The sequence below is a fragment of the Mobula hypostoma genome, chromosome 20 (assembly GCF_963921235.1).
Source record: "Mobula hypostoma chromosome 20, sMobHyp1.1, whole genome shotgun sequence".
NCBI lineage: Eukaryota > Metazoa > Chordata > Chondrichthyes > Myliobatiformes > Myliobatidae > Mobula > Mobula hypostoma.
The window spans coordinates 36,605,266-36,632,755 of NC_086116.1; the positions used below are offsets into that span (position 1 = coordinate 36,605,266).

The following is a 27,490-nucleotide window of genomic DNA, read 5'->3' on the forward strand; positions in this document are numbered from 1 at the left end:
AGTGTGGAGGGCTGTCAGAGGTTACAGCGGGACATGGATGGGATGCAAAACTGGGCTGAGAAGTGTCAGATGGAGTTCAACCCAGATAAGTGTGAGGTGGTTCATTTTGGTAGGTCAAATATGATGGCAGAATATACTGTTAATGGTAAGACTCTTTGCAGTGTGGAGGATCAGAGGGACCTTGGGGTCCGAGTCCGTAGGACACTCACAGCATCTGCGTATGTTGACTCTGTGGTTAAGAAGGCATACGGTGCATTGGCCTTCATCAATCATGGGATTGAGTTTAAGAGCCAAGAGGTAATGTTGCAGCTATATGGGATCCTGATCAGACCGCACTTGGAGTACTGTGCTCAGTTCTGGTTGCCTCACTACAGGAAGGATGTGGAAACCATAGAAAGGGTGCGGAGATTTACAAGGATGTTGCCTGGATTGGGGAGCATGCCTTATGAGAATAGGTTGAGTGAACTCAGCCTTTTCTCCTTGGAGCGATAGAGAATGAGAAGTGACCTGATAGAGGTGTATAAGATGATGAGAGGCATTGATCATGTGGATAGTCAGAGGCTTTTTCCCAGGGCTGAAATGGCTAGCATGAGAGGACAGTTTTAAGGTGCTTGGAAGCAGGTACAGAGGAGATGTCAGGGATATGTCTTTTACGTAGAGAGTGGTGAGTGCGTGGAATGGGCTGCCAGCGACAGTGGTGGAGGTGGATACGATAGGGTCTTTTAAGAGACTACTGGATAGGTACATGGAGCTTAGCAATATAGAGGAGTATGGGTAACCCTAGATAATTTCTAAAGTAAGGACATGATCAACACAGCTCTGTGGGCCAAAGGGCCTGTATTGTGCTTTAGGTTTTCTATGTTTCTATGTATTTAAGCAATTACAAAATCTGGCTATTGAAATGCAGGGACTAAGTGGGAAAGTCAGGTAATACTGAACAGGAGCAGGATGTGTTAATGAGGACCCAGGAGACTGTAGATATAGGAACTTGGAGATGATGGAGGAACTCAGCAGGCCATGAGTCAAGACTCCTTCATCTCGACCAGATGAAAGGTCTTGATCTGAATCATCAACTACCCACTTCCCTCCACAGAAGCTGCCCAGCCTACTGAGTTCCTCCAGCAGCTCATTTTCTTTTTTGCTCAAGTATGTTTTAATCTCAGCGATAAGATCAACTGCATTGAATGGAATGATTAACATTATGCTTCAGTAAATTCAGTTTGCCCTGACCCAGAATGACTGGAATTAGAAAATTGTTTTACCAAAGATTAAGTTACATTTAATTCAGGCTCCCTGAAAAGCTGATTGTGAAAGAGAATCAACAATTAGACTTGTTTCTCACTTTGCTAGTCCCAGTACCCAGTACAAGGAGAGTACAAAGGCAGACACTGAAGAAAATATTGTACACTAATAATGTTCCATGCACTGATCTACCCTCTGAAATATTGTGGAAGAATATCCTTTGCCATGTTTTTATAAACTGTATCGTCATGTCCTTGTGCCCCTCATATCAATAAACAAAGTAAAATAAAAACAGGAATTCAGCTGCTTGAATTATTTAATATTTCATTAGAGAGAGAGAGGGAGGCCATTCAGCCCATTGATTCCATACAGCTATTAGAGTAATCCCATTCCACCACTCATTTCCCTGTCACCTACTTTCCTAATGCCTGCATTAGGAAAAATTACTGCAGCCAATTCCTCTTGCAGCTTGCATATCTTTGGGATGAGGGAGGAAAGCGGAGCACCTGGGGAAACTGATACATACAGAGGGAGAGCGTGCAAACTCTACACAGACAGCACCCAAGGTCAGGATTACAAACAAGCTGTGGGAATTGCAATCACTTATGAACAGCAAATAAAATCAAACAATTGGTTTTCTACTTGTTATTGCTTTGATCTCGACTAGTCTAATGATCAAAGAAATATGTTAAATCCTACCAGGTAGTTTAAGAAGTTAAATTGCCAAACTTCTTAATTCTTTTGTGTGTGTTGTTGATGATTTCTGGCATCTACAGAAGCTCTCATGCTTAGGAAAGTGTTCGAAGTTGCTGTTAGCTGCCTGATGCTCTTCAAATGTAGAATTGCCTCACACACACATAGAAACATACTCTCTCTCACGGACACACCCACACTTACAAACATGCACACTCACACACAATCTCACACACACACACACACACACACACACACGCACACACACACACAGGTGTGCACGTCAAAGTTGTGTGACACGCTACGTCTGTAAGGAGCTATTGTTTATATTCGATCTACATCTCACTCAAATTTGTTCTTTGTACAATGTGCCATTTACACTGTTGAATTATTTTTCTAAATTACAGTGATGTTTATGCCCACTGTACTGCTGTCACAAAACAAGATATTTCATGACATTTGTCAGTGATAATAAACACGATTCCTATTCTGCATTGGATCTCCAACAAACGTACAGGAGTCACGAGAGTGAATTTTGAGACTGTTGGCTTTTGAAGTGAAGAGACCATGAACCATGAGATCAGTTTGCAATACTGCTGATAAATAATGGTTACTATTGCTTCCAGATAGACAGGAAATCATTGGAATAGATTCTTCACTGCGGAACTGGATATGGGCAGGAAATTAAACTACAGTCACACTCTCTGACACTCTGTATTGTTCTCCAGCTCACATTGCAAAGAACTGCAAATCCTCATGAGAATTTGGGCTATTTTTATTTCCAGAGAAATCAATAATTCCTGAGCCCGCAGCAACAGATTCTGGTCAGGTCTGAGAAGCAGATAGACAGAGGGAGCGACAAAGAGAGAGTGGGGAGTGGGGTGATGAATGGACGGACTGTTAGCAAGAGAGGGCTGATGATTACTGGGGGAGAATTCCTCTTTTAATGAGCCGCAGGAGAACGTTTGGTTCGTTGATAATGAGCCATTGGAAGTGAATTCTGTGGAGCCTGAAGTGGAGGTTTATGGTGGGGCAGTGACTTACAGCTGGAACTAGACCTAGAGGTGACTGTGGCAGCAACTCGAGTGAAGGTCCAACACAAGACAGGGACACCCACAAAGGACGAAGCCAGCGTAGCATCGAGGCAAACGGGTAGTGACCTCATCTGCAGTTGTGCATTCACCAGACGGTAACGCTTGGGGATCAGTGCTGTCCCATCAGAGAGCTTTCTGTGGCTGAAATTCACCCTATCAGGATCAGTCCTGGAGGCAGGCGACAATTTTCTCTTTGGACTATGTAATTGACTCCATATCCCATTCAGTGCTGAATCTCTGGAAGATTATCATGTCTACCTGATCCTTTAATTGTCTCTCATACTGTCTGAACATGAGAGATGGGACCAGGCGGAGACCATAGACCCTTGAATCTGTTCTGCCGTTCAGTAACATCACAGCCCATCGGTCTTGGCCTCAGCACTCTCCCCTCGCTCTGCATACCCTTAACTCCAAAGTTCTAATGTCTGCTCGTGTCCACTCGGTTATAATCAAGGATTCTGGCTCTACGTTTCTCTAGTGTTGAAAACTGCAAATACTCACAACTCCAAAGGGAAGAAATTCTCATTGCACTCATACATCACCACACAAAGGCAGTCCATGTCTTTCCAGGTGAACACAAATCCTGTCCCTCAGAACCTATTTACTGTGGGCTTATCCCGACTGAAGAAGCGGGAAGTGAAGAAGCTGTCACCCAGTCTGGCAGTGCTAGTCCTCATGTCCCTGTACCTCCTTCCTGATGATAATGGGTCAAAGAGATTGTGGGATGGGTAGTCGGGGTCTCAACAATACTTTTGATATCGGGGAACAGTATTTGCTATCTTTCATTCTTCTGGATATCTGCCAAAGCCGTCCAGGTCCTCACTTTGGGAAAGATACAAAATCATTGGAGAGTAAATGGAAGGTTTTACTGCCATGAGCCTATGGATGAAGAACTTTGGTTCTGTAGGCAACTGGGAGAGGCTGGGGTTATGAGGGGTACAATAAACAGAGAGACAATCAAAACAAAAAATTGCAGATGTTGAAAATCTGAAATAGAAAATACTGGAAACACTCAGCAGGTCAGGCAGCATCTGTGGAGAGAAAAACAAAGTTATCATTTCTGCATCAAAGGGTTTCAAACCTGAAATGTTAACTCTGTTTCTCAAGTTCAAGTTTGTTGTCATATCGCTGTACAGCCAAGTGAAACAACAATCCTCCAGCCTATCCAGCATATATCAGTCACAGCACGTAAACCATAATATTATACTATAGATGATAGACACAAGAGATACTGGAAATGCTGGAAGTCCAGAACAATGCACACTCTGTGCTAGAGGAGCTCAGCAGGTCAGGAGTAAACAGTCAACGTTTCAGGCCGAGATCCCTCATCAGGGCTCAGGAAGGTCACGATGAAGGGTCTCAGTCCGAAATGTCGACTGTTTATCCCCATCCGTATTTGCTGCCTGATCTACCGAGCTCTTCCAGCACAGTGTGTGTATACTATAAATAAGTTAATAAAATGCAAATCAGAATTCATGTTGTAAGGTGAATCACGGGTAAACAGTAAACAGTACAGTACAGTAAATAGCTCGCTGTCCTGGTGACGAGATCTTGGTGGTGGCAGGGTATTCATTAGTCTCACAGCCTGAGAGAAGAATTGTTACCCAGTCTGGCTGCCCTAGTCCTAATACCCCTGTACCTCCTTCCTGAAGGTAATGGGTCAAATAGATTGTGGGATGGGTGGTAGGGATCCTCAACAATACTTTGGGCCCCTTTGTCTACAATGCTTCCATTAATTGCACAAGTAGGTCGTAGGGAGACCTCAGTGTCCTCTCGGCATTTGTACTGTCCTCTATAGGGTCTTGCAGTCCGATGCCTTGCAGCTTCAGTTCCACACAATGATGCAGCCAGACAGGACACTGTCAATGGTGCTCCTGTAGGAAGTTTCTCTCTCCACAGGTGCTGCCTGACATGAGTGTCAAGGCAATAGTTTCCACCCGTAATTTACCAATGAACAGTATATGAGGTGTCCACATAGCAAGAATATCCTTGGTGAAATCTGACCCTGGTCCAGACACTGGAACTCCAGAGAAATAAACAATCTGCTAGAGGAATTGCTGACAGTTCCGAGTTGAAACTCTGCGTCAGAGACAGTAATTCCTATCCTCCTACAGATGCTGCTTGATCCACTGAGTTTCTCCAGCAAATTGTTGCTCCAGATTCCAGCACCTGCTGTCCCTGGTGTCTCCACTGGGATTTCAGAGCTATGCATGGACAGCATTGCTAGTAGACGAGAGGGCCATCAGTGATGGTCAGCACCCTGTTACTTCCAGACTGGAGATGAGACACTTGCAATGTCTCACTGTTGCAAAAGGGAGCTCACAGATACTCTTATTCTATGAGGTATGAACATATTCTGTTCAGAGTGTGAATAGGACCTGATGAAAGCTAAAACGTGTGCAAGAGTTTTTGATAAATTCACTGAAGGAGCTCTTGCTCAATACTCATCAATACTCTAAAATGACGAGGGAAAAGACAAAGTGATTATTAACACACTAATTCAATAAGCAAGTTCTTTAGGGAAAGCTGTCAGAGAACGTCCAGCAATGACAATTTCTGCTTCCCCATCGCAGACGGAGAACTGTACTCTGGAACTGCCGCCGATTTCATGGGCAGAGATTTTGCAATCTTCCGCACTCTGGGGCATCATCACCCCATCAGAACAGAGCAGCACGACTCCAGATGGTTGAACGGTATGTACGCAAGTCCTTATCCCACACGAGGTATGTGCTGACGCTAACCTGCTAATGCAATCACGTTCATTAACCAGGGAAACTCAAACAACCTCACCATGGGAACCCAGCCACGAAGGGGTGCTAAACACGTACACATTGCATCCAATGTAAAGACCCAAAGTAGCACGAAACCTCACTTACTGAGAGCCTGTCTTCAGGTTAATTCAGCATCAGATACACCAGGGGGTACTGAAACTCCTGAGAGGAATAGATAGGAAGCATACAACCATTCACTGGAGCAAACACTGCAGATGTTATCCATTTCTTCTCCTGGGTGGAAGACGAAGATGTACATGGTCGATAAAGGATCACTGGTGCACTGATCATGTGACTGAGGAGTCAGGGATCAAATGTAACATCATGGCTGATCTGCTGTCTCCTCAGCTTCAGCCAAGATCCTTTAAAAATGCTGTAATATCTTCCCTTTCTAGGTCCCACCTCTGATATTTGCAAGAGCCTCACTTTATGTTGTGGGTGTCTTTGAGAACAGATCTTGTGGGATCTTCCAGACCGATTGGTCACATGGCAGGTCACATTCAGGAGAAATATGCTGTGGAGATTGGATGGGACCAATTAACATATCAATTCACTCCAAATATCAGTTTGTTTGATTTACAGGAGTTTATTATTTTCAATAATTAAAAATCAAATGCTTAGTTTACATTTACAAGGGATATCAATTAATTAAGAAGCACACAACCATGGAAGATAATTTTTCACAAAATTTCGATGTTTTAATAGATTGCTGATTTTGCACCTTTTTTTTCTCTAGAACCTAAATTTATTGGTGCCCACTTGATCCCAGAAAGCGACAACCCTGAAGATGATAAAATGTTTTTCTTTTTTCGAGAAAATGCTTTGGATGGCGAGTACTCGGGGAAAGCCACCCACTCCAGGATTGGGCAGATCTGCAAGGTCAGTGGAGAAAGCTGATAGGTCCTGTCGTAAGACTATAAGACAGAAGAACAGAATTAGGCCATTCAGCCCATTAAGTCTGCTCCACCATTCGATCATGGCTAATTTATTATCTCTTTCAATCTATTCTCCAGTTTCCTCGCCATAACCTTTGATGCCCTTATTAACTGAGAACCTGTCAACCTCCACTTTAAATATACTCAATGACTTGGCCTCGAGAGCCATCTGTGACAATGAATTCCACAGATTCACCACCCTTGGCTAAAGATATTCCTCCTCTTCCCTGTTCTAAAGGGGGACCCCTCTATTCTGAGGCTGTGCCTTCTGGTCCTAGACTCTCCCATTATTGGACTCATTCACTCACTGTCCACTCCATTGAGGTCTGTCAATATTCAGTAGGTTTCACTGAGATCCCCCCTCATTCTTCTGAACTCCAGTGCGTACAGGCCCAGAACCATCAAATTCTCCTCGTATATTAACCCTTTCATTCCCAGGATAATTCTCATGAACCATCTCTGGACCCTCACTGGCACCAGCACATCCTTTCTTCGATAATGGGCCAAAAACTGCACTCCAGATTCAGTTTGACCGATGCCTTATAAATCCTCAGCATTTACTTTTAACTGTCCAAAGGCTTGGCCTGGAGTCCCAACGAAAATTTCGTCCAAGTCAGGGCCTAAGGTAAATGACTGCTACCCAACAACTACCGATTGTGAATCAACAGACATGTCTCGATGCGATACCACTGGTCATCACTAATACACCACTAATTAGCCTGGTTCAGAAAGGTTAGTGAAACAGGGCTCTGGCCATCGGATGCTCAATGAAATGGAGGCTGTAACAGACTGGACTGTGAAGGGCTGTGTGTCAGATACAACAGAAAAACAAACCTTCAGCCCAGAGTCCAAGGAACTTGCAGGACATTCCAAGTTGAGATATGGATGAAATTGGAGAGGAGGCAGGAGTTAATCTTCAAGAGAAAGAAGTTCCCTGGCAGAGAGACTCAAAGGAAAAATAGGGGAAGTCAGGTGACAGTGCTGGCACAGGAGGGTAGACACACAGCATACTGTGTGTGTATGTGTGTATCTATATCTAAGTGTATATATGCATGTGTCTGTGTGTGTATGTATGTGTTATGATTTTTTTTAATAGAGGGGAAGGGAGGGAGCCTAGTGACATTGGATATGTTTTGGACCACGAGAGAAGTCAGCTACCTGTTTGTCTGGATTTTCTCCCTAACCCTTTTATTGGCTTCAGTCTCCGTGTGAATGCAGCCCATGTCTGGGAAGTATTGGAAGAGGAAATAATTTCTGGATCTTGTTCTCTGGCCCTGAGTCCCAGCACTAGGAAGGGTAGAGAGGAGAAGACTGGGATGAATCACAGTGCTAACAGAAAACAGAGAGGAAATAACATTCCAGGTCTGGAGGTTTGTTTATCTGTAGTTGGTTTGGGGACAAATTACTGGAAAAGTAAGAAACCTACATGTTTTATATGAGACATATAGAATTAGGCCATTCGGCCCATTGAGTCTGCTCCACCATTCCACCATGGCTGATTTATTATCCCTCTCATCCCCATTCTCCTGCCTTCTCCCAGTAACGTTTGATGCCCTGACTAAACAAGAACCTTGCAGCCTCCACTTTAAATATACTCAATGACTTGGGCTCCACAGTCATCTGTTGCAATGAATTCCACATATTCATCACCATCTGTCTAAAGAACTCCCTCCTCATTCTCTGTTCTAAATGGACATCTCTGTATTCTGAGGCTGTGTCCTTTGGTCCTAGGAGTGTATTATTTGTTTCTAATGGTCTGGAGCCATAACTATTACCGTTTGGGAGTCCAATGTTCAGCAGTAATTGAAAGCAGAGTTATCAATGTGGAAACAGCCATTCAAATGTGCTTCATCTAGAAACTCCACACCGCATTCAGATTCAGTACAAGAAACGCCACGTGGACCTCATCAAAATAGTCAGCACTGCCCTTCGATCCTTTGGAGGAAATACCAGGAAAGTTTGTCATTCACAATTTGTTTCTATTAAGAAAAACTCAATGCAATTATCACAAGCTGTTTATATATTTGAATTTCAAATTCCTGTTGAGGCTTGGGGTTCCCAGACACAATAAGCGTGGAACTGAACTGAACAGCAACATCGTGAATGTGGTGGACTGGAAATTTTCAAACGCTATACCCTTGTTCAGGAACCAGAGCCAACAGGACAAATGTCCCTTTCTGTGTAATAGTCGCTGTGTTTCCGAGGAAGAAGATGAAGCCTTCCCAACATCGTTGGGGAAGTTCATCTCTGACTATGTCAGCAGATCACTGACCAGCCTCTGATGCGAAGTGTTGCCAGGGCTTCTTGGTCCATCTGTTCCACCTTACACACATGAATAGTTTCAAGTCATTGTGGTGATTACTAGCTGCCATGCAGATGGAACCTGAATGATTGCCATGGATTTGGCCTCAGGAGTCTTAATTTGATTGATAATGAAGCCAGCAACTTTCTTTTAAAGAGAAGAGAAATTCTGACTTCTGCCAATCAACTACGTTGCCTCTGAGCTTTAGGCCTGTAATTTTTCTTCAATGTGGTGAAGAGAAATTAAGATTAAATGTTTGCAATGAATGCAGAAATGTATGAGTAATGGAAGGTGGAAATGTGCCCAGACCTTGTCTTGGCAATGCACAAGAGCAACAGAGCCTGAATGGGATACATTCTAGAGAGGGATGGGGACAGAACTGTTTGAAGTGTGTGTGTGTGTGTGTGTGTGTGTGTGAGAGAGAGAGAGAGAGGGAGGGAGAAAGATTTTTTATATATATATGAGCTGAGCTGTTTCTTCAGAGAATTAAAGCTTAAATGAGTTGGCAAGTAGTGTAGCAGTTTGTGCAATGGTACTACAGCGCCAGTGACCCGAGTTCAATTCCCACCGCTGTTTGTAAGGAGTTTGTACCTTCACCCTGTGACTGTATTGGTTTCCTCTGGGTGCTTTGGTTTCCTTCCACGTTCCAAAGAAGTACCAGTTAGTAGGTTAATCGGTCACGTTGGTGTAATTGAGTGACACGGGCTCATTGGGCTGGAGGGGGCTGTTACTGTGCTGTATCTCTAAATAAATAAAAAATAAAAACATTAGATTAGTTTATTTGCCACAGGTACACACTGGAACAATGAAACATATAGTGAAATACATCATTTTGTGTCAACAATCAACACAGTTCAAGGATGTGCTGGGAGAAGCCCGCAAGTGTCGCCATGGTTCTGACACCAACATAGCATGCCCACAACTTGCTAACCTTCACTTGTGTGTACATCTTTGGAATGTGGAAGGAAACCAGAGCACCCAGAAGAAATCCACATGTTCACAGGGACTAGGTGCAAACTCCTTACAGACAGTGATGGGATTCGAACCCTGATTGTTGGTGCTGTCAAAGCATTACGCTAACCACTACGCTACCGTGTCACCCTTGGCATTAAAGTTCTAAATGCAGCTATAAATGACAGATTTGCTTCAAGAGTTGTCATTGACACACCTACTAAAATGGATTGATGCATTTGCTGAGTTTGGTCAGAAAGCGATTGTCTATAAATTCCATGTTATCTTCACGGTCCTGTTTCTCGGCCAGAGGGCATATTCCTGTGCTGTGCCAATGTTCAATGACCTTTCTGTTCAGTTGTTGACAAGGGACTGAGCAAGAAGAGAGCAAAGAGGGATGGAAGTGAGGAGACCAGGAGAGATGAGAAGATACGTATGGTAATGGTGTCGCTGAGATAAGATAAATGTCTGGTGATATCAATCAATGTGACGTGGAGATGTAATTAGGAGGAAGCAAGTTGAATTAAAGTTCCAGAAGACAGAAACAAAAAAACGAATGATGGAAATGTGAGAAAGAGATTAGAGAGACTGGCGCTCAAAAATGGCTGGCTCCACAGATATACAGAGGTGTAAATCCCTTCCTCTGTCTGCAGGTACTCTGCTGTGGATCATTGCTTGATGTTCTCAATTAATGTGTCCTCTTTCTGTTGCCAGAATGACTTTGGTGGCCACAGAAGTCTGGTGAATAAGTGGGTGACTTTCCTCAAAGCTCGATTAGTGTGTGCAGTGCCTGGCCCAAATGGCATCGACACTCACTTTGATGAACTACGTAAGTACAGCATTTGAAATGGGACTCAATAAATAACCGGTCGCATTTCGTGGCTCAATTCACAAATGAAAAGTACAATTACTTTGTTTTCCAGAGGATGTTTACATAATGAATTCGAAGGATCCCAAGAACCCTGCAATATATGGCATCTTTACAACGTCCAGGTAATGACAGGATGCGAATGAACAGGGCTGGTTCTTCACGTTTTACAGACAGCATCTTCTCTACCCCTCTGCCATCAGATTTCTCAATGGTCCATGTTTTTGCTCTCTATTTGCACTACTTACTTATTTTTATATATACTGTATTTCTTATTGTAATTTATAGTATATTTTATATCTTGCACTGTACTATTTCACAATTAACACATTTCACAACATGCACTCAGTGGCCACTTAATTAAGTACAGGTTTGGACCATGGTGTGGTCTTCTACTGCTGTAGCCCATTAACTTCAAGATTCAGGGGTACTCTTCTTCACATCACTGCTGTAATGCATGATTATTTGAGTTACTGTCACCTTCCTGTCAGTTTGAACCACTCCGGCCATTTTCCTCTGACCTCTCTCATTAACGAGGCATTTTCACCCACAGAACTGCCACTCACCGGATATTTTTGTGTGGTTTTTTTTGTGCCATTCTCTGTAAACTCTGGAGACTGTTGTGAATGAAAATCCCAGATCGGCAGTTTCTGAGATCCTCAAACCACCCCATCTGGCACCAACAATCATTCCACAGTCGGAGTCACTTAGTTCACATACCTTCCCCATTCTGATGTTTGGTCTGAACAACGACTGAATCTCTTGACCATGTCTGCATGCCTTTATGAATTGAGTTGCTGCCACATAATTGGCACTATTTGCATTAACGAGCAGGTGTACTGGTGTATAATAAAGTTGCCACTGAGTTTATGTCAATAATATTAAACCTGATTCTGATTTGTCTTAACAGCTCTTGGACTGCGGAGGACTTGAATGTTTTCCTCCACTGCAGGAAGTGAGGGAACAGAAATCCCAGTGCTGGTGGTTTCTGGGATTTTGATGTGCTCCCAACAAAATTCCAAAGTAGGAACTTCAAAGAATTTCCTGATGTTGGGAAATCAAATTCCTTAAGAGAAAATATGCTTTTCCAACATAATAGAGTGACCATATTCCTCAAGTGTTTAGTAACTCATTAAATAATTAAAACACACTGTTTCATTCGAGCAGTACATTCCTGTCTGCGTCTGTGGGATAACGTTGGCCAAGTGCGGGTGTGTTCTTCCAAAAGTTGGAAGGTTGCAAAACTTCACACATTGAGCACTGGGCATTCAAAATCAGCAAGGAGTATTGCATAAACACAAGAGGTTCTGCAGATGTTGGAAATCTAGAGCAACAAACACAAAAGGAACTCAGTAGGTCAGGCAGCATCTATGGAAATGAATAAACAGTCGATGTTTCGGTATGAGACCTTTCATCAGGACTGGAAAGGAAGAGGGAAGGTGTCAGAATAAGAAGGTGGAGGGTTGCAGGAATGTTTGCAAGAACACTACAGGAGTAAGCCACTTGGCCAATCATGCCTGCCCTGCCATTCAATATAACAATTCTGATCTATCCTGTCCTCATCTCCTGGTCTGTACATATTCCTTATCACCTTCGATCTTTCAAATATTTGTCTACACTCAGTGGCCAGTTTCTTAGATACCTCCACCTTAATTATATCCAATGACCAGGCTTCCACCACCCTTGGCAGCAGAGAATTTCAGGGATTCACCTCTCTCTAAGAGAAGCAATTTCTAACACCTCAGTTTTAAATGATCATTCCCTTATTTTGTAGCTTGTTTGAGACATGAGTGAAAAGATATTAAAATCTACCCTGTCATATCACCTCAGAATCTTACACGTGTAAATAACATCACCCCTCATTCTTCTAAACACCAAGTGAACAGACCCCAAACTATCCAGTTCCTCTTGAACGTACAACCATTTTATTCCAGGAATCTTTTTTGGATCTTTTAATATTGGAAAGTGTATGGTTATGCACTTTGGCAAAAGAAATAAATGGGCAGACAATTATTTAAATAGGGAGAGAATTCAAAGTTCTGAGATGCAACGGGACTTGGGAGTCCTCATGCAGGATACCCTTAAGGTTAACCTCCAGGTTGAGTCAGTGGTGAAGAAGGAAAATGCAATGTTGGCATTCATTTCTAGAAGAATAGAGTACAGGAGCAGGGATGTGATGTTGAGACTCTATAAGGCACTGGTAAGACCTCACTTGGAGTACTGTGGGCAGTTTTGGGCTCCTTATTTAAGAAAGGATGTGCTGATGTTGGAGAGGGTACAGAGAAGATTCACTAAAATGATTCTGGGAATGAGAGGGTTAACATGAGGAACATTTGTCCGCTCTTGGACTGTATTCCTTGGAGTTTGGAAGAATGAGGGGGGACCTCATAGAAACATTTTAAATGTTGAAAGGCATGGACAGAGCGGATGTGGCAAAATTGTTTCCCATTATGGGGTAGTCTAGTACGAGAGTGCATGACTTAAGGATTGAAGGGCACCCATTCAGAACAGTGATGCGAAGAAATTTTTTTAGCCAGAGGGTGGTGAATCTATGGAATTTGTTGCCACGGGCGGCAGTGGAGGCCAAGTCTTTGGGTGTATTTAAGGCAGAGATTGATAGCTATCTGAGTAGCCAGGGCATCAAAGGTTACGGTGAGAAGGCGGGGGAGTGGGACTAAATGGGAGAATGGATCAGCTCATGATAAAATGGCGGAGCAGACTCGATGGGCTGAATGGCCGACTTCTGCTCCTTTGTCTTATGGTCTTTTCTTCTTCCCTTTTTCCCATAGTCCACTCTTCTCTCCTGTCAGATTACTACTTCTTCAGCGCTTTGCCTCTTCTACCTGTCACCTCCCAGTTTCTCACCTCACCACCCCCCCCTCCACCCACCCACCTGGTCTCACCTATCACCTGCCAACTTGTACTTTCCTTCTCTACCCTCACCTTCTTACTCTAGCTTCCACTCCCTTCCTTTCGAGTCATGAGGAAGTGTCTCAGGCCAAAATGTCAACTGTTTATTCCCCTCCATAGATGCTGCCTGACCTGCTGAGTTCCTCCAGCATTTTGTGTGTGTTATCCTGGATTTCCAGCATCTGTAGAATCTAGTGTGTTTACTTCTATGAATCTGGGTTTTTTTTAGGTAGGTTTGTTTTATTTTAGATTTAAGTATTAGTCTGTCACAGGAATGAAACAATTAGTTGGAGGAAAGTGTTTTTTGGCTCATGATCACTAAATGCTCACGCAGGTGTTGAATATCCCTGCTGCATTTGTGCCCCTTCCATTGTCACAGATCACTTGCGAAGAGCACTGGGAGTGATATTTATTTCATTTTATTTTGAGATACCGCACAGTAACAGGCCCTATCGGCCCTATGAGCCCGTGCCGCCAAATTACACCCCTCTGGCCAATTAACCGACGAACCCGTATACCCTTGCAATGTGGGAGGAGACAAGAGGAAGCCATTGCAGTCACAGAGAGGATGTACAAGCTCCTTACAGGCAGCCGTGGGAATTGAACCCGGGTCGCTGGAGCTGTAAAGCGATACACTAACTGCTACCCTACCGTGCTGCCCAAAGCATACAGTGAAGTGTGTCGTCTTTGTCAAATCAAATCAGTGAGGATTGTGCTGGGCAGCAGCCAAGTGTCGCCATGTTTTATGCACCAATATAGCATGCCCGCAATTCTCTAGCCTTACGCCCTTGGAATGTGGTAGGAAACCGAAGCACAGGAGGAAATCCACGCGGTCACAGGGAGAACATACAAGCTCGTTCCAGGCAGCGGCGGGAGTTGAACCTGTGATGGTGATTGCCACTCTGCTGCCATGATACCCTACTTATAGATAATATCGATTACCCATCACAGTTTCCCTGCATTATATTTATTGATGTTAATCACTTAATCAGACTTTGGTGAAATTGTCACAGGGTCTGCAGACCACTCTGGTACTGCAGCTCATTCAGTATCTGGTTGTTCACAGTTGCCCCCAGGGAGAGGGCACGATTTACCAACCTGATTGAGCTGGAGGCATTCCAATTACAGCCCTTTGTTGTTTTAAGGACAGACTTCAATTTAGGAGAATATTCACCGAGAGGAATAGTTAGTGATTGAAAGTGGACGGAGTACCAGATGGGATCCAGAATCAGGATCCAAATAAGATAACAAATTTATTCTCAGTGTTGCAAAATATGTTGTTTTGTGACGGCAGTACAGTGCAAAGATGTAAGATTGTGATAAAGTGCAAAAAGTACATAAATAGTGCAAAAGAGTGTGGGTTCACGGACCACCGAGAAATCCGATGCAGGGGGAAGAAACTATTCCCAGAACATTGAGTGTGGGTCATCGGGCTCCTGTACCTCCTCCCAAATGGTTGTAATGTGAAGAGCGCTTATCCCAGATCGTGAAGGTCCTTAATGATGGATTACATCTTCTTAAGGCATAACCTCTTGAAGATGTCCTTGATGGTGGGGAGGCTCATGTCCATCATGGAGGTGGCTAAGTCTGCAAATTTGCATTCTCTTTTGATCCTGTGTATTTGCATTTCCAGTCAGAATTCCCTCCACAGCACATCTGTGGAAATGTGCTAGAATCTTTGGTGACACACCAAATCTCCTCAAACTCCTCACAAAGTCGAGCCACTGGCTCTTTGTGATTGCATCAGGGTGTCTGGCCCAGGACAGTTCCTCTGAGATGATCTGGTATGAGAATGGTCCCTCAGATCCCATTGCCTTTGGGGCAGTCGGGAAGCCATTTACTGGTCAACTTGACTCAGTTGGCAGCCGAACCACTTTTATCATCACTCACATCAACCAATCAGTGTTTTTGAGGAAAGCAGGTGGTCTTTATTTTTGGAAGGGCGTTAGGAAAGACACATGTGGCTCAGTTAATCTGCCCAGTGTGGCAGGACATGTCAAAGCTCCTACAGCCCCTGGAGATGAAGAATGCATTTCTGTCCACTGCCTGCAGTGACCATTCAGGCTTTGACATGTGTCTTCCCTCAATATGACTATGGATACAGTAATATTGGGATTTCACAGTGGTCACTGCTTCATAATAACCTGCACTCCAAAACAGGATGAAAACTAGTTTATTTCCAGCCTTCACTAACCAATTCATGAATTTTCCCAACACAGCAACATCTTTAAGGGCTCGGCAGTGTGTTTGTACAGTATGTCGGACATAAGGAGGGTGTTCTTGGGGCCCTACGCTCACAGAGAAGGGCCCAGCTACCAGTGGGTGCCGTTCCAAGGAAGAGTCCCCTACCCTCGCCCAGGAACAGTAAGTGTTTTTAACTACGATGCAGAAATAAGTTTACCGCTGAATAATCCTGTAGCTGTATGATCTGGGTCCTGCCCTGCAAACGAGATGTTCAAAGTCATTAACACATTTGTGAAATTAAACACCAGGAAGGAAGAAGGTTTAAAAATTACCTTCTTCAAACATTTATTTTAGCTGTAATCTTAATTTGCACCTTTTATTTTTAGCTTCTATCTTACACCTTCCTGTTTATAATTCTCTTCTATTCCTCTATACCTCATCTTCAGGACTTCTCTAGCATTAATGTTTCCTTGTCTTGTTTATCCAGCCCAAACCCTTCACATTTCTATCACTTACATCCCTTGATAGAATTCCCATATAGGGGTCCCAGAGTGGGGTTTGCCGTACTAGGGTCCCACACCCACAGCAGGGATTCCTCTATCAGAGTCCCAGAGTAGGGTTTGTAGTGCTGGGGTCCCACACTATCCAACCAGGCAAAACGCTTTGCTCTACGCTCTACGCCGTTTATCTGTCTGCATTCATAGACTCAGTTCTTTAACCGTATTTAACAACAAATATTTCTGGACCTTCCTCCAGATGACTCCCAAGCTGAATGATAACTTCCGTTTGGTATTCTTTCTAAGTCTCCAAAACTGCTGAGGGTGCCATTCAATAACACTATGCATAGTACGTCAAAGAACTGGCTGTCAAACATATTCTATGTTTACTTGTTGCCAATGCCAAAGAGAAATTTAATTTGAAGGATCCAATTGTGACCTTCTTCCTCAAATTCTCATCTTTATTTTATAATTCATCCACATGTTTTCTCTCTCTTAAAATAAAGATGATAAATTGATAAATAAAGATGATGTCCTTAAAGATGATAAGTTAGCTTGCAATCTCATTTGTAATCTGTTAAATCTGCAAGCACAATCATCGAGGTTTGTATGTTGTTGTACCATAGCAAAGAGCTTGGTAAGCATACTAACATAGTAAGCACTCAGTGCCCATTTCTCACCAAGAAGTTCTTGCACTTATTTACTTCGCATCCACCTCAATATGTTCCTTTAAACACTAAAGTAGCTCTTCCCAGACCAAGTGAAACTAAAGCCTTCTGCCTTGCCCAGATACTGAATACTTCACAATGCTCACTCATTTATGACTTTCTCAAAGCTTGAACTGTATTGGAAGGTATCAATCAATCACTTCACAGATGTGGTCTGTTTTGGAAATATTGAGAGTTGATGCAAATCTTCTGTCTGTCAGTGTGAACCACGAGAGTCTGACAGACAGGAAGTCTTTGAAGTATTGCTGTTCTGTACAGTGTGAAACTGGAGTGCTAGCTATGAATTAGAAGTTATAGTCCTTACTTAAGGAAAATTGAATTCTCCACTGGGTGAGTCAGAAAGCATTTCACACCCAGTGCTGTGCTTTTGCACCTGGGCGTTCAGTTGAACAGGTAGATACAGCAGCCTGTCCCATTCACCAGCGCTATGTTATTGAATCAGTGAAGAGTGTCAGAAACAACTGGGAGATGACCATTCAGCTCCTCTTCACTTCCCCACCACCCCTCAATTCAATCTAGAGTAGACGGCCATTATTCTGAAACTGACTAGACACTTCATCCATTGTCACTTCATCGAGCCCCTCAACCTGTTCACATTGACCAAGTTACCTACCTGAGCTTGTTCCATTTGACATTTCACTGTCTTCTGTAAGTCCAAACTGAGGATCAAGGATACTGATGTTCTCTTTTCACAGTCACAACCTCAGACAAACTTGCTAAGCATGAATTCCCTTTCATAAATGCACCGTGACTTCACCCCATTGGACTTTTATTTTCAGAATGCCCTTCTGGGTGGTGCAGTAGTCTCAGAGCTCCAGGAAGCCGAGCTGTCAGTGTGGAGTTTGCATGTTCTTCCTGTGACTACATGATTCCCACATTTAAAAGATGTGCTGGTGCATTCTTTGGTAAATGTACATTATCCCTCAGTGTAGGTGAATGGCAAAAAGAATCAGAGGTGAGGGAGCTGTGAGAATGAGCAATTTGCAGAGCCACAGGGAAACAAAGGATGAAAAGGACTTATGGGATTGATCTCTTAGGGGCTAGTATGGATCTGATGTGCTGAACAGCCTCCTGTGTCATAATTAATATATATCGCGACTTTCAGAGCAATGCAGTCTAATACTTCCTAACAGCTCACTGTGTGATAACTATTTAAGTGGGTGCTGTTTTGAATACCACCCATTATAGAGTGCAGAATCAGGCCCTTCAGCCCATCAGGTCCCTGCCAAACTATTATTTTGCTTAGTCCCATCGACCTGCTCCTGGACCATAGCCCTCCTACCCTTACGATAATGTCTGGAAATGTGTTATGCTTACCATAACTACACTTGGTTTAACTGTTTAATATTTCACCTGATAATCCTCTGTCCTTATTAAATACTGGAATCACATTGTGTTTTCAGCTGCAAATTTAATATTATCACTGGGTGAAAGAGGCTAGATTTAATTATTTGATCTCCAGACCTGACCTATTTTGCCTTATAACGCTATAGAAAGAAATATTTTTGTTGCTTAGTTATGACCTGATGGAAATATGAGTTTGAAATCTGAACTTGGGTTATAGTTTCAATATATTTATTAACCTTTTTTAATCATCTTTCTAAAGTGTAAAACTATAGATTATGGGTTATGGGTGGGTGGGGGAGGGGGGATCAAGTAAGATTTTGGGAAGGGACAGGGGTGGAAGAGGTAAGGGGCTGAGTAAGAACGAATCCTATGGGAGAAGGCAGTGGGACCTGGGAGAAAGTGCTGGAGGCAGTGCAATAGAGGGAGGCGAGGAGAAAAAAGAAGGTGTAAAAGGGGAACTAGAATAGGGAATAGAAAAAGAAAGGAGGGGGAGAGATGGAAATTGTGGAATTTTTAGCTTTATTACTAAAATGTCAAAATACTGCTAAGTGTCTGAGCCGGCAGCCTGCCTGTGCAGTCACCACCCTGGATCCAGCTAGTAGGAGGCAAAAGTAGAGGGTGGAACTAGTCTCTGATTCTGCCTGTTTCCCAAGGAATCAACATTGGTCCCTGTATCCCATTACTCACCGGTACTCGTTCCTACGATGATCATGTTATCCCTGTTCCACTCAGATGAGTTGCCCCCATTGTTAAGATGCTGACAAGGGATTTTCACACCAAAATGTTATTGTGCTCATTAGTAATTTTCCACGGGGTGATTTCATCCCATCAGCATTAACAAAATGAATACCCTGCCATCTAGAGCGTAAAGGTTAATAACCTGTAGGCAAGGTTTATTGTTAAATCCTGTGAAATTAAAGTGTTGGGTACTTGGGGTACAACACAAGAAGATTATATGTATAACAGCTGGAAATTATCTAGAGGAGCTTTGGGGCCTGTTGCCATGACAACTCAATGATTGCAGCCTCTCTATGTGGTAAATGGCGTGGTAACTCGAGAAGATGATCGACACTTTCATTTAACTCAGAGCACCATGGGCACTTTGCACAATGTGCAGAGTGGAAGGGGAATTGTCCAGGAGCATCTGTGGCTTGTGAATATATCCCCAGGGCTTTAAGGTGCATAAATCCCCAGCCCCTGACTGAGTATACCCTCGGACTTTATGAGAGGCAAGAGAAGAAATTGCGGAACCCCTTGAGGAGATATTTACTTCATTGTTAACTACTGGTGAAGTTTCTGAAGACTGGAAGTTGTTGAACGTTGTTCTGTTGTTCAAGAAGGGTAGCAAAGATAAGCCAGGGAAACTACAGGACAGTCCTGACATCAGCGGCAAGGAAGTTACTGGAGGGACAGGATTTACTAGCACTTGGAAAGACTGAGACTGATTAGAAGACCGCAGCATGGCTTTATGTGTGGGCAGACCTTTTAGATCCATTTTAAGAGGTGATCAAAAGGATAGATGAGGGTAGGGCAGTGGATGCTGTCTATTTGGTCTTTAGCAAAGCCATCCATGGTAAGCTGGACTAGAAGGTTGAATCACATGAAAACCAAGGAGGATGAGTTAGCTGGATTCAAAATTGAGCAGAGGGTGGTGGTCAAAGTTTATTTCTCAACATGGAGGCCAGCGATTAGCAGTAGATGTAGGGGTCAGGGTTGGAACCCTTGATATTAGTTATTTATATAAACGATTTAGGTGCAAATGATCAGTACGTTTGCAGGTGACACAATGTTAGGAGGTTTTGCTGATGGTGAAGGAGATTATTCATCAGGGCATTGGGTACAGGGCGTTATGTTGCAGTTGTATAAGTCATTGGAGAGGTCACACTTGTCTACAGTTTTGGTCACCCTGTTATAGCTAAGGTGTGGTTAAACTGGAAAGAATGCGGAAAAAATTTACTTGGATGTTCCCAGGATTAGAGGCCTCAGATGGAGGGTGAAGTTGGCCAGACTGGGTCTTTATTCCGTCGGGTATAAATGAGTGAGAAATGACCTTACAGAGGTGTATAAAATTATGAAGGGACATCGATAAGGTAGATGGTAACAGTTTTTTCCCAAGGGGAGAGGAGTCCAGAACCACGGGGCATAGATTTAGGGTGAGGGGAAATACTTAAAAGGGACCTGAGGGGCAATATTTTCATGTGGAGTGTGGTAAGTATACGGAACGAGCTGCCAGAGGAGGTGGTTGAGTCAGGTACAATAGCATCATTACAGAACACTTGGAAAGGCACATGCATGTCAAATGAATCAAGACAACGTCCTTCCAGAGTAACACTCACAAAGTGCTGGAGGAACTCAGCAAGTCAGGCAACATCTAAGGCAATGAGTATCCAGTCAACGTTGCAGTCCGAACACTTTTCAGGACTGGAAAGGAATGGGAAAACGCCAGAATAGAAACAAAAATGACACTGCAGAAGCTGGAAATCCAGAGTAACACACACACAAACTGCTGGAGGTACTCAGCAGGTCAGGCAGCATCTATGAAAATGAATGAACAGTCGATGTTTCAGGCAGACACCCTTCTTCAGGACTGGAAAGGAAGGGGAAATATGCCAGAATAAAAATGTGTGTGGGGGTGGGGGTGGGGGAGGAGGATAGGCTGGAAGACGATCGGTGAAGCCAGGTGGGTGGGAAAGGTAAAGGGCTGGGCGAGGAAGTTGTCTGATAGGAGAGGAGAGTGGACCATGGGAGAAAAGGAAAAAGGAGGGACAACAGGGGGAGATGATAGCCAGATGAGGAGAAGAGGTAAGAGCCAAGAAGAAGAGAGAAGGGGGAGGGAAAAAGTTACCAGAAGAAGAATTTGATGTTTGTGTCATCAGGTTGGAGGCTACATAGACAGAATAAGAGGTGTTGCTTCCCACCCTGAGAGTGGCTTTATTGTGGCAAAAGAGGAGGTCATGGACCAACATGTCAGTCCAAGGTCTATTTTGCAGTGATTGGTGCCTTTAGAGAAAACAACACAGAAGATGAGCTCTTTCCAATGTCTGTTCGGGTTTATTGTGGAGATTAAGCATATATGAGACATTTTCTTTTCCTCTACTTCAATCATTCTATCCTTGTTTCTCTTCATTTTACTCCGGTATGTAGCTCTCCCACCCTAACTTAGACTTCCAGCTCTTTCCTGTGCAAGGCCCGCATTCTGGCAGTTACAAGATCTCCTGTCTGGCTCTGAAGATTGTCCACACTCTGTCACTATCAGTCCACAGACTCAGCAATCCATCACAGCAGAACCAAAAACCCAGATCCGTGCAAACAAGTCACGCAAGCAGCCGAAATGAGAGATGCCCATATGTAAAGAGTCGCAGCCCAAGTTTTGCTTTGTTAACTTTAACTAAAACTCAAACCAGATGTTGAGTATTCTCACTGAAGGATGTTGATATTTTCATGTTTATGTTCCATTTGCAAGGATTGATTTAAAATGTGACATCAGTGACACACATTTTTGAAGCATCTTGTACAAAATAAACTATCATAAGTATAACCAACAATGTGATGCCTCGGGAAGGGCAGGTTCTCGGGGCGGTGTGCATTATCGACAGAATGCACATGTTCTGACAGCTCCTCCCAAACCAATGATCTCCACCACTAAGGGTGTGGGCAACACCAGGATGGGAACACCACCAGCAACAGCAGATAGACAGCTGCAAGCCACTCACCAGAATATGGGATTAATGCACATGGGTTTCTAGTGGCAGTGTGCATGAGTTGGACTGAATGTCCTTGGAGAGAGGCTCTGTGATTCTCTGATATAGTAAGAGTTTGGGGGAACATGGTGCAGTGAAGGAATGGGTTAGAGGGATGATTGGATTGGACACCATTGTGACCAGCTCCCTTGGGGAAAAATATTAAAATTATTAGTGTCATGAAGTCATAGGGTCATACAGCACCACAGCACAGAAATAGGCCCTTTGACCTATCTGGTCCATGCAAAATTAGTAATCTGGTTAGTCCTATCAACCTGCACCCAGATCACTGCCCTCCATACCCCTCCCATCCAGGTACCTATCCAAACTTCTCTTAAGTGTTGACTCAACCCCTCATCATCACGTTCACTGGCAGCTCATTCCACAGTCTGAGTGAAGAGGTTCCCCTTCATGTTCCCCTTAGACGTTTCACCCATACCCTCTAGTTGTACTCCCACCCAACCTCAATGGAAAAAGTCTACTTGCACTTACCCTATGTATCCCTCCTCATAATTTTGTATAGCTCTATCACATCCCCTTTCATTCTCCTATGTTCTAGGGAATATTCTATCTTTCCCTATAGCTCAGGTCCTCAAGTCCTGACAACATCCTTGTAAATTTCCTCTACATTCTTTCGATTTTATTGACATCTTTTCTGTAGTTAGGTGACCAGAACTGTACACAATACTCCATATTAGAGGTCAACAATGTCTTATACAACTTCAGCATAACATCCCAACTCCTGTACTCAGTACTTTGATTTATAAAAGCCAATGTGCCAAAAGCTTTCTTTACGACCCTATCTGCATGTGACGCCACTTTCAATGAATTATGGACCTATATTCTCAGATCCCTTTGTTCCACCCCACTCCTCAGTGCCCTACCGGTCGCTGTGCAAGACCAACGGGTTGGTCCTACTGAAGTACAACAGCTCAGACTTGTCTGCATTAAATTCCATCTGCCATTTTTCCAGCTGGTCTAGCTCCAACTGCAAACCACGATAGCTTCCTCGCTGTTCACTACACACCGAATCTTGGTGTCATCTGCAAATTTGCTGATCCACTTTACTACATTATCATCCAGATCAATGATATAGATGACAAACAACAATGTGCCACCAACCCTTGTGGCACACCACTAGTCGCAGGCCTCCAGTAAGAGAGGCATCTAGCTACTAGCTCTCCGGCTTCTCCCACAAAACAAATGTCTAATCCAATTGACTAATTTATCTTGAATGTGAGACAACTGAACCTTCTTGACCACCTCCCATGCGGGACTTTGTCAGAAGTCTTGCTAAAGTCCATATGGACAACATCCATTGATTTATGTTCATCAACTTTCATGGTAGTCTCTACAAAAAAATTTAAGATTATTTGGCCATAACCTACCATGAACAAAGCCATGTTGACTATTCCTAATCAGATCATGTCTATCCAAATACTCATATATCCAGTACTTAGAATATCTTCCAGTAACTTTCCCCACTAGTGATGTCAAGTTCACTGGCCTATAGCTTCCTGGTTTATTTTAGAGCCTTTCTTAAGCAATGGAATAACATTAGCTATCCTGCAATCCTCTAGGTCCTTACCTGTGGCTAAGTCCATTTTAAATATCACTGCTCAGGCTTCTACAATTTCAGCACTTGCCTCCCACAGGGTCCAAGGGAACACCTTGTCAGCCCTTGGAGATATATCCACCCTAATTTTCCTCAAAACAGCAAACACCTCCTCCTCTGTAAACTGTATGCAGTCCATAATCTCCTGGGTAAGTACAGATGTAAAAAAATCCATTTAAGATCTCCCCATCTCTTTCAGCTCCACACATACTATAGATGACCACTATAATCTTCCAGATGACCATTTTTGTCCTTTTCAATCCTTTTTCTCTTAACGTATCTGCAAAAGTAAGGAAGATGTACAACTCATTTAACAAAGCTTTTATTTTATTTGACGGCTGTGTTAATTTATAGATTAAGATTATTTCTCTAGTGATAGTCTTCATAGTGGCTCTAATGTAATCTATTTTTCCCCAAATGATCTATTTTTTTTTAAGTGTCCTAGCAAAACCTTTGGAGGATTTGAATCAACAAAGGACTTTCCCGATGACGTGATGACCTTTGCCAGAAGCCACCCGGCCATGTATAACTCAGTGCTACCCGTCAGTAACAGGCCAATTGTCATAAAGACCGACGTGGACTACCAGTTCAGTCAGATCGTTGTGGATCGAGTGGAGGCTGCAGATGGACAATATGATGTCATGTTCATCGGAACAGGTAACGTCATCCGCTGCGAGTCTTGTGGAACAAACAGCCTGGAGGGACTCTTATTCAGAGCCCACTGCTTCAGGGAGTAAAGATCTGTCAATAAATCATGGAGAACAGTCCAGGGAACTGTGAACTGATGCACTTTGGAAGGTCAAACTTCAAAGAAGAACAAAAGGTTAATGGAAGGATTGTCAGCAGTGTGGAGGAACAGAGTTATCTTGGGAGTCCACAGAATCAGAATCATCAGGTTTAATATTACTGACACACAGTATGCCAGGATTTTTTTTTGTTTTGTAGCAGGAGAACAGTGCAATAAATAAGAAGTACTATAAATTACAATATACAGCATATAAAATTTAAATTAAATACGTAGTGCAAAAAGAAAGCAAAAATAGTTCATGAGTTAGTTCATTGTTGATTTAGAAATCTGATGGCAAAGATTCTAGATCTCTCAGAGTTGCCACACGAGTTGTTAGGGCGGTTAGAAGGCATGTGGTGTGTTGGCCTTCATTTGTAAGGGAATTCAGTTCAAGGGCTGTGAGGTAATATTGCAGCTCTACAAAATTCTGGTTAGGCCATGCTTGGAGTATTGTGTTCAGTTCTGGTCACTTCATTATAGGAAGGATTATGAAAGCTTTGGAGAGGGTTGCAGAGGAGATTTACCTGGATGCTGCCTGGATTAGAGAGCATGTCTTATGAGGAGAGGATAAGTGAGCTCAGGTTTTTCTCTTTGGAGTGTAGGAGGAAGAGAGGTGACTTGGTGGAGGTGTACAAAGTAACAGGCATAGATCGAGTGGACAGCAGCACCTTTTTGATTTATTTTATTATTTATTTAGGGATGCAGCATGGTACAGGCCCTTCCGGCCTAATCCCAGGATAATTTATAATGACCAATTAACCTAGTAACTGGTATGTCTTTGGATTCTGGGAGGAAATCGGAGCACCCGGAGGAATCCTGTGCATTCACAGGGAGGTCGTACAGACTCCTTACAGATGACATTAGAACTGAACTCCAAACTTCGCTGCCCCGAGCTGTAATAGTGTCGCATTAACCGCTATGCTATTATAGCGCCCTGTGCGGCAATTTTTCCCAGGGTGCCACTGCTTAATACGGGACGTCTAAGTTGAGTGAGAAAAGTATTCCGGAGATGTCAGTGGTAGGTTTCATACATAGAGTCCGGTAGGTGCTTGGAATACACTGCCAGGGGTGGTAGTTAGAAACAGATATGATAGGTACCTTTAAGAAATTCATAGACAAGGCTGAAAAAAATTGGAGGGCTGTGTAGGACGGAAGGTTTAAATTAACCGTGGAGTATGTTTATGTAAGTCAGCACAATATTGTGGGCCGAAAGGCCTGTGCTGTACTATACTGTTCTGTGTTCTAACATTAACAACTCAAATGAAGTTCTCTGTACCATTCTCTTTGGTTATGGTGTGAAGTGTTATTCAGTATCCCTATATAAATCTAATTTGGAGACAGGGCTTCCTCTTCGTGTTCACATACTTGATGATTATCCTGCTGTTACAGCTCAGGAATTGGGGTTGTGATTGAGTTGGAAGGGACGGCTACTCTCCACCTTGGGAGGGACGGCTACTCTCCGCCTTGGGACGGACGGCTACTCTCCGCCTTGGGAGGGACGGCTACTCTCCACCTTGGGAGGGACGGCTACTATCCGCCTTGGGAGGGATGGCTACTCTCCGCCTTGGGAGGGACGGCTACTATCCACCTTGGGAGAGACGGCTACTCTCCGCCTTGGGAGGGACGGCTACTCTCCGCCTTGGGAGCGACGGCTACTTTCCGCCTTGGGAGAGACGGCTACTCTCCGCCTTGGGAGAGACGGCTACTCTCCACCTTGGGAGGGACGGCTACTATCCGCCTTGGGAGGGATGGCTACTCTCCGCCTTGGGAGGGACGGCTACTATCCACCTTGGAAGAGACGGCTACTGTCCGCCTTGGGAGAGACGGCTACTGTCCGCCTTGGGAGAGACGGCTACTCTCCACCTTGGGAGGGACGGCTACTATCCGCCTTGGGAGGGATGGCTACTCTCCGCCTTGGGAGGGACGGCTACTATCCACCTTGGAAAAGACGGCTACTGTCCGCCTTGGGAGAGACGGCTACTGTCCGCCTTGGGAGAGACGGCTACTGTCTGCCTTGGGAGGGACAGCTACACTCTGCCCTGTGCATGAAAGCATACAATTTTACGTGGTGCCAAAATCTGCACAGCCTAAAGATCCAAGGCCGCAGCGGGGGGACCCAAAACAACTCACCAGAAGCAGGGACCTCAGCTCCCATTATGATGTACCTGTGAGCACTTGGCTAGGATATATTACCTATTAATAATTTATTATTCTTCAGATGATATTCAGGCAAAGCTTCAACATAATCCATGCCCCGTTTCTGTGCGGAGAGTCATTCAAAAGTTAATGACATCGAACAATCTTCAAAGTTCTTGAAAGGAAGTGGGGTGAGGATTCTGCATCAGATAAATCCGGTGGATTCATGCAGCCTAACAGGCAGCCCAAAGTGGGAAGCTTTGCACAAGGTCACCTTAGGCATTCTGTGAGGGCTGTGTGCAGTGCTGAGCAGAACTCGGCAACGTAAAATCTTTAAATGTATTCAGCATTATGTCAGGAAATGGCCCAGTGCCAACTGTATGATTAGTTCCCACACCACTTCCTCCATTGCACAGCGTCAAAAGCTCCTGTGTGCAATTCTAATTCTGCAACCTTTCTCGGAGATTAAAGCAAGTGCCATCACTTTTGTAGAAGTAACAAAGGGATGATGCAGTACATCTCTAACTAAATTCTCATGATACTGGCAGGCTGTTAGAGTGTTTGGTATTTCCTGCATCAAAAACGAGTAAAATTATAGTATCTTGGCAATTATCAAAATTAAATTCTGTTAAAATCTAGAATATTTAAATCAAGCTCCTCATCGACAATATTGACCACAGGGTGACTGGA

At 43.6% G+C, this 27,490-nt stretch overlaps 1 protein-coding gene across 4 annotated transcripts in view; it reads left to right on the top strand.

The window, feature by feature from the left end:
* LOC134359438 (semaphorin-3A-like) overlaps positions 1-27,490 on the top strand; it is a 224,415-nt gene that overhangs the window by 162,599 nt on the left and 34,326 nt on the right. For all 4 annotated transcript variants that reach the window (XM_063072677.1, XM_063072678.1, XM_063072675.1 and 1 more), the window contains exons 7-12: positions 5,603-5,722; positions 6,537-6,679; positions 10,703-10,817; positions 10,912-10,981; positions 15,986-16,130; positions 24,315-24,534. In XM_063072677.1, coding sequence (XP_062928747.1) covers positions 5,603-5,722; positions 6,537-6,679; positions 10,703-10,817; positions 10,912-10,981; positions 15,986-16,130; positions 24,315-24,534 — 813 coding nt within the window. The remainder of the gene's footprint in view (positions 1-5,602; positions 5,723-6,536; positions 6,680-10,702; positions 10,818-10,911; positions 10,982-15,985; positions 16,131-24,314; positions 24,535-27,490) is intronic.